Below are 16,933 nucleotides of genomic sequence, written 5' to 3'. Positions count from 1 at the left end.
AAGGTTTCCGTTAGCTTTTGAAAATTCCCAAATTACCCTTTAAGGAACTGCCAAATCTCTTTGTTACCGTTGCTTTTACTGCCTCTTTTTCACATTTAATATCACACTTTTTCTGATGGAAGTAGTACTATACACATGCACTAATATTCTTAGAAACATAATTAAGGAGGGTTAAGTTAATTAATTGTAGAGTTTTGGTTTTTGCAAGAATCCTAATTTTACTCCTCAAAGAAGGTGACATGGCAAAACTAGGGAAGGAAAAAGATGTTTTTTCCTTGATTTGTGACCCAATGTTGTGTGTTTTTGTCTAGTCATTATTTTTAGTTGTTTTAAAATTTTGACATGGTAGTCAAGTACAAATAGTTTTTAATCTTAGTCTTTATATTCTTTGGTAGTGGGGTATGTTTACTAGGTATGTCTCTATATTAATTACTAGGGAGTTAGGGATTACTATTATTAATACTCCCTCCCGTCTCATAATACAATGTCTCTTTGGTTTTTTACATGAGAATTAAAAAAAGTTGTAAATTCCTTAAAACTAATGATTAGATTTACATATGAGCATGTGGGGTTAGAGAGAGATAGAGAGAAAGAAAAAGTAATTGGAAATAGTTGAAGAGATAGAGAGAGAAGGTGTTGGAAATTGATATTAAAAGTACAAAAAAGAAAAAGAAAAAAGATGGCAACTCATAAAAAATAGGGTAATAATGTCAAAAAGTACAACCTTTAAATAGAAAGAGACATTGTATTTTGGTTTACCCAAAAAAGAAAAGAGGCGTTATATTATGAGACGGAGGGAGTAATAGATTCATACTTCCTCCGTTTTTTTATAGTTGCAACACACACTTTATCACGGTATTTAAGAAAAATAGATTTCACATGATATAATACAGTTAAAATGGGGTTAAGAGGTTGTTAGGTGTATAATCAAGTGGGTCATGAGTTTTAAATAAAGATAATAGTACCCTTTTTCACCATAAAAAGATTAAAAACCTTCCTTTTATAGTATGTTAAAATTAATGTGTCATTTTTATTCTAGGAAAGTGTTGCAACTATAAAAAATGGATGAAGTATCTTTCTCTGTCCGTTTTTAGTTGACATGTTTACTTATTTACATTTGTCAATACACAAATTTAATTATTATTATGTTTAATTATTGTGACATAAAATTTATAAGAGTTAATATTTTAAAATTATACTACCTTAGTCCTTAGCCCCTTTTTGTTCGACTCACCAGCATCTTTTACTATCTCTAATGCACGAAATACACAAAGTATCTTTAGTTAGGTACGAATGAAAATTATGAAAATTCAATATTTGGATACTATTCATTGAAACAATTTTCTCCCAGTTGCCTTCTTAGTGTCGTTGTAATAGCTTTGAAGCGTTAATTGAGATGTGTCCTGCCTCTTTGAATGAGATCAAAGAGGGCAAAAGTTTTCGTCCTCTTTGAATGAATCAAGCATTAGCTTTGAAGTGTTGATTGAGATTTGTTCTGTCTCTTTGAATGAGATCAAAGAGGGCAAAAGTTTTCGCCCTCTTTGAATGAATCAAGCAGGGCAATTACTTTTTTTTTTCACCCTATAAAACAACTCAAATAGGGCAATTATTTTGCCCTCCTTATTCAAAATCAAAGAAGGAAACAAGCTTAAGTCGCTTTCTTTGTCTATCATCAAGCAGTGTTCATTGTGGAATTGACAATTGCTAACAATGATAATTAGGGATCGGTATAGAAATGTAAACTAGTCTGCCAATTAGTTAGCAATTTACTAAGTTTAATAAACTATACTGAAAACTCACTTACGACCATAGTCATTATGGACAAAAGGTAAGCATAAAATCATAGCAATGCCAAAATCATAATATCTTAATTTCAAACCAAGTTCAACTTCAGAAGTACATTCATAAAACAAGTTTAATCAAAGTTGTCAAAATTACATTCATCAAAGATAATGCAACTTTATTAGAAAAGTTAAAGGTTAATATTAAAGCCATTACAAAACATAGTATCTTAAGCTCAAATTTTAAATAAAAAAATACTCGATCCTGAGATTTTGGTTATAGTATAAAATGGTTTTAGGCTGGGCTAGGCAGTGAGCCTAACCTATGGGCTTTAGGGTTGCATAGATCCATCCCAAGCACAACCCTAAGCCCACGGGCTTCTTTAAAAAAGATAAAACATTACTAATATCGTGTTATATACTACAGAGTATGCTAATTTATCAAACCAAAAAAAACATTCAAATTAGCTTATACCAATAATTTTATAAGTACAAAACAGTATACAAACTAAAATAAAAACTGATATAGCCTTAGAAAAATATGATCAGAGAGAAAAATGGGTACAATGGTGACCAAAGGAGAAAACAGAGGGTGTAACTGCAACAGGCATCATGTAGACAAACGAGGCCTCCCTCAATCAGAGTTTATAACTGAAAGTCCGAAATAAATATCATGTAAGCATAACAGAGACCTCAATATAGGTTGACTGAGATAAACATCAATCCAAGTATCCAACTACAAAACTACACAAAATGTAAGATAACTAGAATCAGAAGAATTTTGTTATTAATTGAGAAATTATTCCGTTTTAGACTTTTAGTTCTCTATTGGCAGGGATCTGTAAGCAAAAATTAGAACCACAACTCTCAGCTACAATAGATTGTTACAGAAGCTTTTAAATACAGCTAACCAGAGAGATACCCAAATAAACAACGAGCCTGTAGGTTGAGACAATAAGAATCCCTTGCAATAATATTCACGTCAACTATCAAGAGCACCAAGGGCTTTCATGTCCTCCAAGAAAGCCATATATGAATCGTCAATGCTTGGTGCTTTTGGTGCTGATGCGGTTGTTACTGATTCTGGTTTTGGAGCAGAAGTCATGGGCTGCTGAGAGATAGGTGCGTTTGTCATCGCTTTTGGTTTTGGCTTTGGAAGAGCAGACTCTCTTCTAACACGTACAGATGCAGGAACCTGTGGCCACATCATAAAAATGAATATTGCCTACATATGATCCACAACAGTGATGTTTTACTTTTGACTTTTAAAAAGTAAATTACCCAACTAATCACGCTATAGTATGATAATCAACAACAGTGACACAAAACCAATCGTATCAAACAACACATAAGCTTTTAATTTCCTATCTGTATAAAAAGTTACATTATTTCTTCAATATGATACGAACTAAACTAGCTTTTCTGAGAATATTCTAACTCAGGTATCATCAAATTCATATACTGCAATTGCAAATCTAATCTGTCTAACAAAAGCTTAAGCTAAGCACTTCAACAGCAGTATTATTGTAAAATCCAATGTATCAGATAAGACATCAGCCATCATGTTGAAGGCAAATAGTTAGAAACTACTAACTTGGTACACACACCTGAGCCACCAATTTGGGTCTAATTCAAAGGAGGAAACAACTTGACACACAAGACAAAGGTGGAAGATACAAGCAGCAGCAGCAGCAGCAAGGGGAAAAGGAAGACAACATGACAGATGTGCACAAAACTAATCAATGAAACACTAAGGGAGGGAGCAACAAGAATTCTGCAAACATGATACTCTGAATTAGTGACAAACACAATTAATATTAGGTTAACTTGTAGCAGTCCTTCATTATAACTAGGAAGTGACATGGCAGTAGAATGCATGTGATTCGTGATGTTTTGTAAGTGAGACAAGTAGCCTCAAGTTACTAAGTGGAGAGTAATAGACTCAAGCTGTGTTTTGTAGTTAAAGTTTCGGCCATTGTTATCTAATATTAAGCTACCATCTTCATTAATCTGTCTTGTTAGCTCGTTTAAACAAACTCAGAAATTTATTCTATTACAGCAACTAGTAATTATCTTTTCCTAAGATTATCAACGGCCAGATATCACATAATCTATATACTACAATCGCAGATCTAATCAGCCAAAAAGCTTTTTGCTCAACACATCATAATTTCCACCCAAACCTCAAAATAAAATAAAAGAATCCATATCCAACCAAAATAATGCTAAGCAAAACAGAAAACATTCCAAAAGTGCAATTCATCAAGTGAATGCAAGGTTTATAGGAATAACAGCTTCAACTTCAAGCCAGAGTAAACATACCATAGCTGTGAGCTCTGGTGTGTGCTGAGCTAGAGGCCTCTTTACAACTGTAGGTGCAGCTGATTTAACATAAGATGGTTTCTGTGGAACAGTTGGCCTCATTGCAGTTGAATCATCCTGTAGCATCATAGGTGGTGGACCTGGAGGAAGTGGAGGTCTCATCATAGGAGGTGGTCCAGGGGGGGGACCAAAAGGTGGCCTAGGCATAAGTGGTGCAATTCCAGGGGGTACAGGTTGCCCTGGAAATCCAGATGCAGATAATGGTGGCCTTGTGTCCGGTGGAGGGGGTGGAGGGAATCTTGAAGTGCCTGGGGGTAGCACATCAGGCTGTAATGCAGGGAGTGCAGCTGGTCCTGGGCCTCCAGGCATACCTGATAGTGAAGGCTGCCGTGATGGAGGTGGTGGGACCATATTTGGAAGATCATTGCCCACTTCCTGATTTACGGCATCAGATTCAACACCAGATTGATTCCCTGCAAATTTTGGTGGTAATCCAGGTGGTGGAGGTGGTGGAGGGAGAAGAATATTAGACCCCTGCAAAAAATTACCATTCAATATCAATAACTTCTCATTGTTGAAACCTCCTTGTGAATCAAGTACTAAACCAAGCAAGCATTTCTAAAGTACAAGTCAATATAGTTTCAATCAAAAGAAATACGTAAAAAATAAACAAGGCAGCAATATAAGGTTCAAGTACATCCTTCAGTCAATTTGGTAATTCAATTCTGAACTAATAAAACAAGGGTATCACGATGTCAGCCTGCCAATACCCATCTCCAACCAAAAAGGAGGGAGGGAAGCATAATTGCAGGTTCAAGTACATCTTGATCCTTCAGTCAATTTGATAATTCAATTCTGAGATAATAACACAAGGTTATCACAATGTCAGCCCACAAATACCCACCTACAACCAAAACGTTGGGAGAATTGGATAATTGCAGGGGTAGTGAGATCACGATTGAGAATTACCTGCGAATCTTTTGAAGTAGTGCCATCCCTCTCACTTCCAGAAATACCAGGTGGTGGTGGTGGTGGTTGCTGAGTGGATGGAGGGGGTGGAGGACGAACTCCAATAAGCTCTCTAGGAGGAGGGCCAGGAGGTGGTGGAGGAGGTGGAGGTAGAGGCAATGCTGATGCCAAGTTTGGATCCGAAGACTTCGGAGGCATTGGTGGTGGAGGTGGTGGAGGCAGAGATGAAGGTATTTCAGTGTCATGACTAGAATCAGGATCACCCATTATCGGCAAAGGAGGTGGTGGAGGTGATGCAGGCAATTCAAAATCATCAAGACCTACAGAAGATGCAGCACCATTTGACGAGGAAGCTTCTGACAATGGAATCCGAGGCCCTGCCATTATATAATGTAAGAATAAAAGGGGGCAGTCACAAGGAGTAGACTATGAACAGAGCAACAACAATAACAATATCAATAATAAAAATGGTGCTATTAGAAGAAGAACAAACCTATAGAAGACTTGTACATAGGAGGCTTTCCAGGGGGTGGAGCTCCTGTGGGATTCAACGTTGGATGATAGTATACAGAATCCTATAGGTCCACACAAACAAACGACATATAAAACATGAATAAATAAGCGGGAACGGGCAAAAGTAATTTAAAATTAGAAAGTCACGAAATATGTTTCCTCTGTCCACTACTGATGCCCAATTTTCTTAATTCCACTCCCAGTGTCCATTTAAATTTCACGCTACAGAGATAATAAATAATGCATCCTCTTTAACCAAGACTTAAAGACAATATATTCAATATGATCTCTTACGCAAGACTATCAGAGCTAAACAGAGGGTATAACAAAAAGAAAGTAGGATCAAGCATAACTTACTTCAGGTTGTGGATGCTTTGCTCTCTCCTCCTCTTCAGCTGAGGTCCGTCTCTGTACAGGTCCCAAATGACTGCAGCAGATTCACCTTGTATCAGAGAAAAAAATTTAATACATAACTGTTACAAGAAAACAAAATGAAAGGTGAAGTACCTGAACATAACTGGATCCTCACCCTTTTCCTTCATTTTTTCTTCATACTCCTGCAAAACAAACGCATAAATCATCATATCATCTCACACTATTCCAAGGTTGTAAGAAAATGAAAAGAAAAAAAAGAATAAAAAATCCAGCACCATTATGATTTCATGCATTTATTAATCAGGGAAAAATAAGGTGCATTTACGCAGCAAATTGAGATGTCCAACCAAATATAAACATATACTTCCTCTGTTCCAATAATATTGCAACAAGGATGAAATTACGCATCCCAAAGCACATTTTATATGTAAAATATCTATAACTGTATAAGAGTAAAAATTATAAAAAGTTGATATTGTGAAAGTATTTTATGAGATGAATCTAACAAGATCCCACATGACTATATTTTGCTTAACGTATAAATCATATTATATGGTCAAACAAGAGTGATGAATAGTACAAAAAGTCCATTGTTGCAATATTATTAGAAGGGAGGAAGCACATATTTAACGGGTTGTTTGGTACAGGACTTTCAGGAAAGGGATAAAGATGTCATATCAAAGCCCCTGTTTCCCTTTGACAACATTTACCGTGTGTTTGGATAAAGAAAGGGGAAGGAAACAAAGCGAAGGGAAGAATGATGAGTTTTACTTCCAAATCTCTCCATTGTCGGAGAGATCAATTTCTTACAATTTAATCCCTCTATTTCTCTCCCCTCCAACTCCATTCCTCATTTGTTATCCAAATGAATGACAGTCCATCCCTCCATTTCTTTCCCCTTCAATTCCCTTCCTCAAAACCCCTACTTGAGTAGGTATAACCAAAAGGGTACCTAAATAAAGTTGTAAAGCTAATCATAAGGAGTCTAGATTCACAGCATGAAGTATGAAGGTGAAGCATTTGGTCTATGGGTTTTGGTTTATAATTATATATTCCTCCATACCAACATAATAAAAATAAAAATAAGGAAATAAATCATTACATTTTACATAAGAGAGGAGGAGAGAACTGTTTAGTGTTTTTAAAAAGAATAGTAATGGATCATGGAGAAAGGGTCACAGAATTTGTACAGTGAAGAGAGGAGCAAATGAAAAAGGGGGAGGAAAAAAAAAAAGGAAAATAAGAAGAGAGATGATGGCGCCAAACAAGGGAAAAAAGAGGGGGGGGGGAATGCCTCATTTATGGTTTTGTGATCAACAAATAAAATGCTTTAAAAAGTACTCCCTCCGTCACTTTTTATTCTTTACACTTTAACAAAGAAAGATTCCAAATGAAACGATTATAAGGTGACAGAGGGAGGTGTTAATTACAACATTTTTTATACTACCTCTGCTTTCCTAAGTTCTACTCACTTTCTAGGTCAAAGTTTTAAATTTTGACCATGTCTAATTTTGTATATATAAGAAAAAACATTATTAAGTTTGATCTTATTAGATTCATATTGTTAAAAAATTTCAATACATCTACTTTGTATAATTTTTACTAATACATAATCTAAAAAATTAATGGTCAAAGTAGTGCATTGGAGACCCCGTAAAATGAAAGCGAGTAACACTTACCAAAACGAAGGGAGTATAAAGTAATCTCTCACAAAATCTAATTTTATAAGGTACTTTTTGACAAATTTTGTTTTCTTGTTTTGTTTGTATAAAATACTCGTGTAAATTACCCTTATTCAATTATTTTGACATCCCCTTTTTTTTCCATTCATTGCCTTTGCCATGTAGGAACTAAGGTCTCCCCGTGAGGGTTGGATATCAAATCAAAGGCCGCAATAATATAAAGCCCTGTGACTTTAATCGGTATTGCCCCAATGTGAATTCATGACAATATAATGGGTTAGGTTCTCCATTTCTAGCAAAAGAGCGTGGCCTCAGAGATTTAAACATGGGTGTACACAATTTAGTTTAGATCAAAACTACAAGTTCAAATAATGGTTCAGATCCCATTTGGACTTCAATTTTTAAAATGGGACAATTTTGGCTTGGATTTAAAAGGCCAAGGTCAATGCACACCCTTATTAGAGGTGCATATGATATAACCAAAAAAAAAAAAATGGTCGTTAAATTTTTGTTAAGATTTTATTACTTAACTCCTGTTGTTTTTTCTCCTTCCCTTATATAACATTTGTAGGGTAGAGCCTAACTTTATAACTTGCATTTCAAACACTACATGCAAATTACCCTTAGTCAATTAAGGTACTTTTTACAAATTTTGTTTTCTTGTTTTGTCAGTATAAAATACTCGTGCAAATTACCCTTAGTCAATTATTTGATATCCCCTTTTTTTTCGGTTCATTGCCTTTGCCATGTAGGAACTAAGGTCTCCCCATGAGGGTTGGATATCAAATCAAAGGCCGCAATAATATAAAGCCCTGTGACTTCAATCGGTATGCCCCAATGTGAATTCATGACAATATAATGGGTTGGGTTCTCCATTTCTAGCAAAAGAGCTTGGCCTCATAGATTTAAACATGGGGTTGGATATCAAATCAAAGGCCGCAATAATAGAAAGCCCTGTGACTTCATACCAATGTGAATTCATGACAATATAATGGGTTGGGTTCTCCATTTCTAGCAAAGGAGCTTGGCCTCATAGATTTAAACATGGGTGTATACAATTAGTTTTGATCAAAACTACTCAAACTCCTTTTGTTTATTCTCCTTCCCTTATATAACATTTATAGGGTAGAGCCTAACTTTATAATTCGCATTTCAAACACTACATGTAAATGGAATATTGACAATTCAAAATCCCAAAATGTTTCAGCACTCCGGTTGCCTGTTTTGCAACATCTCAAATCCGTTTCTGAACATTTCTATGTTTCATACTTCCTCTATTCCAAATTCATATCCATTTCTTTTTGGCATGCATATTAGGAAGTAAGATAGGAAGATCAAAATACAAAAGGCCCATAACCACCTACCCTTATTCCGGTCCTTCTCCTACCTTAACCTGCAAACCAGCCACCCCACCCTCACCTTTATCTAGTCCACTGCCAACTTCCTCCACCACTCATCCACCACCACCACCACCACCAATTTTGTCACCACCTTCTTCCTCAACTGACTTAACCTTCCTCCAATAAAGTACTACTCTAAAAATCCTCTCACTTTCCCTTTCATCTATCTTACACCAACACCATCTCACACCAGTATACCACCAAGGCATTGGTCGGAGGGGGGGGGGGGGACAAAGTGTAATAACCATGAGGATAAGGTGCTTAGGTGCTACTAATGGTCACATCAAGATGGGTTGACAATGCGAGAACAGGAGAGCAATTGTTTGAGGCAGCAAGAATGGAAGGAAAGACAAAGTAGTAGAGGAGAGGAGAGAAGCAACTGTTTGGCGATAGCAAAGGAGAGACAACGTCTGGAAAGGAGAGGAGTGAAGAGGTGACGAGTGGAGGAGAGAAGTCGGCGACAGAAAAGAAAGAAGAGAGAATGTCAGTGGCAGCAGAGGAGAGAGGAAATTGAAGGTTGACTATGAGGGAGGAGACAGAAAATGGGATGGTTTCCGTGGTAGTGGTTGTGAGAAAGCAGAGAGAGAGGGGACTAAGGAGAAAAGTGAAGATAAGTGGGTCTATTATAGGGAAGGGAGGATAGAGAAGAAAAATGAGGGTAAAATCGACATATTACTACACACCAACATGGAAATTGTGATTGATAGTACAACACCAATTCTTCAGTTGCCTGCTCACTAATCATTGATGATTCTAGGCCCCTTAATGAATGCTCAATGATAAAGGAGGTATGCGTATTTGAAAAAATTAAAATTCTTTCTTAGGCCAAGGGCGGCTTCGGCGACCAGGGGTCACGGGCCAGCAATGGCTTGGTTAAAGTAGAGTAGTAGCAGAAGCGAGTCTTTAAAGGGCACCCTTTACTTTTTTTTTTTTTCCCTATGTCAAAGTTTCAAAATGAAACAAGTCGACCAATAAGAAACTTCCCCAAAAGAAATACATGTCACCTAATTTGGGATGGAAGAGGTATTTCGCAAGTAGCTCAACATTTTGGTGCTTCACATCTCTTTGGTATGAAATCCTTTATTATAAAAAGCAGCAAGAGAAATTGCAGGGAGGGACAAACAATTAAGAATGACAAGACAGTGTGCCTAAGTGTAGCTCACGTGTCACATGCAACAAAGCTGGTAAATAGGCAAAGAGTGCCCACATAGATCCTTATATTAACATTTCATGTCTTGGGTTCAAATCCCACATATTACATCAGCTTCTTTTACTCATTCTACATTATTTCAGTATAAATGTTGCTTCACGGCCACCTTTTTTCATGTATGAAACATTTGCTAGGGTGTAAAAAATGAAAAAATCAAAGCAAGTTTGATCCCTCTAATTCATTTTCTTTTATTATAGCTATTACTTGTGTTACCGTTGCACAAAGTTATAGGTGACAAGTGGTTGTTTATCAATTGTTATTTTATTGAAAAAGCAGATGTGATAGACATTAGCAGGGTATTTTTAAAATTATATGAAAGAGTGTGGGGACCAAAGTGTAACAAGATTCTAAGGGAGTATCATTTACCCTTTCCTTTTTCATCTAACTAAAAATACGTGCTCACAACAAGGTTCAAAGTGTCTTAAAACTGAAAATAAAACTATAGGTATATCAAGATACCTAATGTTTACCTTGGGACATACAGGCACCAAACGCAAATAACATGGATAGTAAAAAGGACAAACATATACATACATACCTTTCTCTTCTTCATAACAAGGTTCAAAGTATCCTCAAGCTGCCTTTTCTTGTGTTTTCTTGCTTTGTCAAGTGCACCTTCAGCCTCTGCATTATGGGGGAAGGGGGAAGAATGAACAATTTAGTCAGATAAAAGATTGCAGAAAGCCAAAAATATCTACAACAATGAAGTTCTCAATACCAGATGGCAAGTGCACGACATTAAGAAATGAAAATTCTGTAGGTGTTCCTGTGACAGCAACCTACCAGCCAGATATATACTATAAAGTAAGAATGCGATACAATAGGAGACCTAAATATTAAGAAACTTTTAATTCTCCTAGCCTTATCACCATGATCATGATGAAGTCCCATACCAACCATCAAATGCCTAAAACCTACTATTACTCTCTTTGACAAAAGTCACACAACACTCTTCTCGAGGGAAAGCATCCTAAAACAACTAGAGACAGCAAAGAAGGGACAACTTGCAAGCAAAATCAGAACATTAAGTGTAAAGATGATAGTGATAGCTTTGACTTAGTTAGTAGTTCTAGAAATTTCAATACTTCTGATTATCTACATGCTCACAGACCTTATAATGATCTTTCACCTCATGTGTTCTTTTTATGTCTTAATAGTAAGAAGATAGGAAATCATCTGTTCTTACATTGTTTTGTGGCATTGTTACTTTGACAGAGGTTACTTACTATTGTTGGGGTTCATTGGATAGCTCTTGCTACTCTTCAAGACAATTTACAGATTTTTTATATAAAGTTTGGTAATTGTAAGGAGCATAAATACTGTGGTAGGATAATTTTCAGTTATTTGAAGATGATTTAATTGGAGCAAACTGACAAAATTACCTCTGGTCAGGTGTCTTCATTGAATACTTTGTGGAGCAAGTGGTGTACTAAGCTTCTATTTAAGCTCATGCTTACAGAGCTTTCACAAAAACACCCTGTTTTGATGTTTTAGGTATATATTGGGTTTCTATTTTGTTGTGCTATTGAATGAAATCTGTTTTTCACATCCAAATAGAAAAGTATTTATGTGAACAATCTTTTACGAAGTTTCCTTCACATAAGAAAGAAACAAACACAAATATAACATGATATAAGCTTTCAAACAAATACAATATTAAAGCATAGAGGAATTGTATGGTGCGGACAGCATGAGAACCATCAAATTTTGTTCAATATCTGGTGAAGCAAATAATTTCAGTAATGTCAGCTTACTCATCATCTCTAACTTCTGAATCTGATCTTTGATCTGATCAGGATCCTTCTTCAAAAGACCAACCTCCCGAACCTTTTTTCTCTCTTTCTTGTTCTGTCCAAGCCAATAATCATATAGATATAAGATACAGCCATAAGAAGGATAATCTAAACAAATGCATTCAATCAAGATTGTAGTACAATGACAACATATCATATAAATCATGACAGCTTAAGCAGTAAACCATCTTGAAAACAATAAAAATATATCTAAAACAAATAAAAGATCAAGACAATATTTTCATCATAATACACCTTGAAACCAGTGATCCATCTTGAAAACATATCTAAAATAAAAGAAGTAAACCAACCGAAACAAATGTCCATCCAAACACATGACAACCACAACACCGGTGTCCACATCTCCTGTGACTATATCATTTACAAGCTGTCCAACTCTACCTTGACAATTTCAATTTTCAGGTACCTGAAAGTCATTACAGCAACGGCAACCAAACTTGCGAATCTTGCAATTGATAGCATTAGGCACCCCTTACAAATATACAGACAGAAAGATTATCTGTTTTCACTAAAAGACTTTCTGGATATACCTACTAACACTAAATAGCTTCATATCCGCCAGCAAAATTTGTCTTTTCCTGATCCATAATTTGTTAGCTCCATCATGCTTAGTACTTAAAGGTAAGTACAGCAGTAATAATTCTAAGGTACTATAGACTCTTCTGGGTGGCTCAAATGGAGGGCAGCAATTAAATTGTGCAATCATAGAGTGCCCATAAGGTTGAAAAGAAAATTATATAGGATAACAATTAAACCGGCATGACTATACGTGTCATGTTGGCAAGTACGAGGGAGCATATTAAGCAGATAAGTGTAGCAAAGATGTGTATGTTAAGATGGTGTGTGGGAAGGTTAATAACACTTTGAGGTATGAAATTAGGAATGTAGATATTCCGGAGAAAGCTGGAGTTAAGAATATTGAGGACAAAATAAGGGAGAGCCAGCTACTTTGGTTTGGGCAAATGAGACATCAAAAAAGGATGGAGCAATAATGAAGGTGGAAGGAAGGGATATATATATATATATATATATATATATATATATTTTTTTTTTTTTATATATATTATATATATATATATATATTATATATATATATATATATATATATAAGGAGAAGAAAAAAAAAAGGGAGCGAAAAATGATTTGGGTAAAGGAATTAATGAAGAGAGTGGGCTTGCAATAGCAAGTATAACTAGATAAAGGCTAATGGAGAAAAAGAGGGTCTTTACGGATGACCACAAGAGATAAATTTTAAATAAGGTTTTGATTTTGTTATCGAATGGACTATCCTCCTAAAATTCTTTGTTAAAGATCTTTCAAAGATTCTACATAGAAAATTTCTTCACTTTAATAAAGCTTCATAGTTCAAACATTAGTTATTTTCTTAAGAATGTAATGGCTCTTTATTGCATCTATATAAACCCTGGTGTGTCAAAGTTAAGTTTCTTACAAATTCATAAGACCAAATGACGGCAAAGTATCTACTCAATCAAGTGTTCAAAATTGCACCCTTTGCTCTTAATAAGGAGATATAACTTATCAAAATATTACAATCCAAAAAGGATACTAATGGTTCCTTGCAGTGTGCTATACTAATTTAATACATCTGGACCTATTAACATAAATAGATTTCTTGAAATTTTTTCATCCATGATATCAAGTTGTTTCCTAGCTAACATTTCCATTCGGCATAAATAGCAAACAGACAAAATTCACCTATAAAAAGCCCCTCCATTCTCCACTGGTTACATAAGACACTCAAAAAGGCATCTACTTTTCTCCCTCCTCTACAAAAGATCAAAAAAAAAAAAAAAAAACATTGCCAAATTATTATAGTCAAAAGTGAATGTATTTGCTCTACCTTAAACACTTCATTACAACTGCCATTTAAGTCAAAGAAGTCATCATTTGAACTCCAAATCTTATTAAGGCATTAACCACAAAAACTAAATCAAAACTCACACAGTGTACGACTGAAAAAGGTAATGGTTATGACTCTCTTTTACGGGGAGTGTAATTCCAAGAAAAATGATTCCAACACAGCAAACACCAAGTATGATAAATAAAGAAACAAACAAGACAACCATTTCAACAAGTTCATAAATCAATATTCAATAAATCAATATTACTGAACTTAAACTTTCTATTGCGTGATCAGCTTATCCAATTCCCACCAATTCATAAATCAATATTCAATAATGTTAGAATATATGGCAATATATTTGGTTTGACTTTGTATATAACTATTTTAGTAAATGTATATCTTCTAGCCTAATTTCTAGCCTAGTTAACAGCTTAGATTATCTCTTGTATATTGGATATTTATACCACAAAGATAATGAAAGGAAAGCAACGATCATATTACTTTCAAATAACCTCCTCCTCCTCAGAGGCATGAAATGTAAGAAATTCAACTCCCCGAAATTCAATAATATCACAGTAACATAGATTCTCTTAAAATACAACACCAGTTCACACAACCATTTCAACAAGTTCTTAAAATCTGGCACGAACAATGTAACACAAATTTCTCCATTTTGTTCAAATATCAACTAAAAATTATAATTAGATGTATATAAACAGTAAGCATTAAAAAAAAACCTAAAACAATACAAAAATTGCAAATAAATAAAATAAATCGAAACATTCAAAATGAAAACCCTAAAATTCAAAACAAAAAGATAATACAAAGAAATTGAAAAGAAAGGGGGGAAAAACACTAACCCTTTTTAATTCCTTTTTACGGAGCTCCTTCCGATAAGCATCAGTAGGGTTCATGACTTTGCCTCCTTTCGTTGTCTTCACCATTTTTGCTGGTTTTCGAAAAACTTCCCCTCTTTTTTTTTGGGTGTTGATGATTTATCTTTGAACTGGATTTGAGAAGTTCCTAAATTATGAAGAAATGGAAACTATAAATTGATTGAGAACTGTGATTATGGCGATTTTTAATCTTCCTCTCTCCTCCCTCGGCGATGAGTGTCTTTCCGATGCTTGGCAGCTTAGAATTAGTCTTCTAGCCCGTATTTTTATTTTATACGAGTAATTTGTTTTTAATTTATTCGTTGTAGAAGAAGGGGTGGAAATTAAATAAACGAGATATTAAGTTGGAGGAGAATGAACTAAACAACATTAATATGTATTGACTTGTGGATATTTTTATTTTTATTTTTTATTTTATGTTAGAAAGGGGATTAAAAGGATATGTTTTTTATTTTTAATTTTTATTATATGTTAGAAAGGGGATTTAAAGGATAGGTTAAATAAGGTGACATGTGGCATTATTCAAAAAAAAAAAAAAAAAGTTGACACATGGCAATGATTGCATGATGGTTTGTGTTTTTAAATACTAGGTATAGATTATTTTGTGGGAGTTTCCCGCCTTTTCGCCAATAAGCTCGTTCTTTTTTTGGTGCACGAACTATCTTAGGCTCTGTTTGGTGGTAGCATTTGAGGTACCGGTTAGCGTACTGCTAAAAAAAATTTAGAGTGTTTGGCAAGGTAGCGATTCTAGTAGCGGTTAGCGATAGAGGTTCATTGTCTTTGTCAGATCTTGGATGTTGTTGTTTACTAGGTTTTTGGTATACCTATGCACATGCTAAGCACATATCTGATACTATGCTCACTTAATTGAAGACATGTTCAGAACCTTAGCGTAAAAGCAGATTGTATATGTGCCATGTTCAATGTGAAATTATCTTCAAGGGAGGGATAAAATGACAACCTTATGGAATGGCTTCAATAATGAGAGGAATAGCTCATTGTTGCTGCTTGTTGGCTCAAATATTTTATTCAATTTAGGAATTTCCAGCAACTATTGGTGACCATAATAGCTCCCATAATATCATGGAGAGGCATAAAGGACATGAGCCATGTTCCCTGGACAAGCCTCCCTAAAATCTATATTGGTGATGTTTGCAACATTTTTATTCTTTCATGGATTGGATACAAATTATTATGTTGTTTGGAAGTCTTTTAATGAATTATATATGTTTATTATCAGCTTATATTTATTGTACTAAAAGTTTTATTTATAGCATGACCTTTTGTCCAGAGTGTTGAGCCTAAGCTAGTTTATTTGGTTTGCTGAGTATTTTGCATGTCATGTGGAGTGTAGTAGTCTTAAGAAAGTGCTTGTGTTGACGTCACTGTTGTTAAAACTGTTTTTATTCTTCTTTTTCTTATAGTATAGGAGGTTGAGGGAAGATGTAAAAATTATTGTATTATTTACCAATGGAAATATAGTTGGGTAATGACCTAATTTTTAAAGGATGATTAAGATAAATAATTAAGAAAGTGAAAGCTAATATTAGGATTTCTGCTAGAGTATCATCTAAGTTAACTTCTTTGATGTAATTTGTTATTGTTGCTTATACTTGAGGGTGCGAGACATATTTAGTTTAAGTTCAACTCCTATGTTTGTGTAGATATTGATCGCACCTTAAAGAACCTTAAAACATAAAGTTGTTATTCTTTGAATTCCAAATATATTATTGATGGTGGAGGTTACATCAAATAAATGTATTATTTAGCTATCTCAAAAATCTTTGCTCAATCTACTTAAGATGCATGGAGGGGTGGAATTCCACAAATCCACTCAAAAGCTAATGCAGCTAGGATGGTTATGATGGTCATAAGACTACTCTCAAGCACAACTAACTTCTTGACCATGAATAAATTCTGAAGGTCTTCAGCAACAAGTTTTATTTTCAACAAAATCACAAGATATTGCACTCACTTGGACAAGTTTATAATCACCCATCGCACTTACTACTTTTTTTTACAAATGGTGGAGAGAATAATAAAACTCTTTAGGAAAATTCTCTTTAAGAACACCGTATTTTTTAATTTTCTCAGTGGTAAATTGTAA

The 16,933-nt window shown here is 34.8% G+C and overlaps 1 protein-coding gene across 2 annotated transcripts; it reads right to left on the bottom strand.

Moving 5' to 3' along the window:
• Window positions 1-2,031: 2,031 nt before the first annotated feature.
• On the bottom strand, window positions 2,032-15,529 carry LOC110730613 (WW domain-binding protein 11-like). 2 transcript variants are annotated; one of them, XR_002513107.1, is made up of 10 exons: window positions 14,791-15,529; window positions 12,007-12,100; window positions 10,791-10,876; window positions 6,093-6,142; window positions 5,943-6,012; window positions 5,566-5,647; window positions 5,073-5,449; window positions 4,104-4,637; window positions 2,704-2,976; window positions 2,032-2,432 (listed from the first exon to the last, which is right to left on the bottom strand). XR_002513107.1 is itself a non-coding variant. In XM_021910437.1 (9 exons), the coding sequence occupies exons 1-9, from the start codon at window positions 14,872-14,874 to the stop codon at window positions 2,764-2,766; spliced, it is 1,590 nt and encodes a 529-aa protein (XP_021766129.1). In that variant the 5' UTR covers window positions 14,875-15,524; the 3' UTR covers window positions 2,469-2,763. The 2 variants fall into 2 exon arrangements, 1 of the variants encoding a protein (XP_021766129.1); XM_021910437.1 differs by lacking the exon at window positions 2,032-2,432 and having other exon boundaries at window positions 2,469-2,976; window positions 14,791-15,524.
• Between the last annotated feature and the right edge of the window lie 1,404 nt (window positions 15,530-16,933).

This window comes from Chenopodium quinoa, unplaced genomic scaffold (genome assembly GCF_001683475.1).
Source record: "Chenopodium quinoa cultivar QQ74 unplaced genomic scaffold, ASM168347v1, whole genome shotgun sequence".
Taxonomy (NCBI): Eukaryota; Viridiplantae; Streptophyta; class Magnoliopsida; order Caryophyllales; family Amaranthaceae; genus Chenopodium; species Chenopodium quinoa.
The sequence above is the reverse complement of the archived record's forward strand: the minus strand, read 5'-3'. Positions and strand labels throughout refer to the sequence as shown.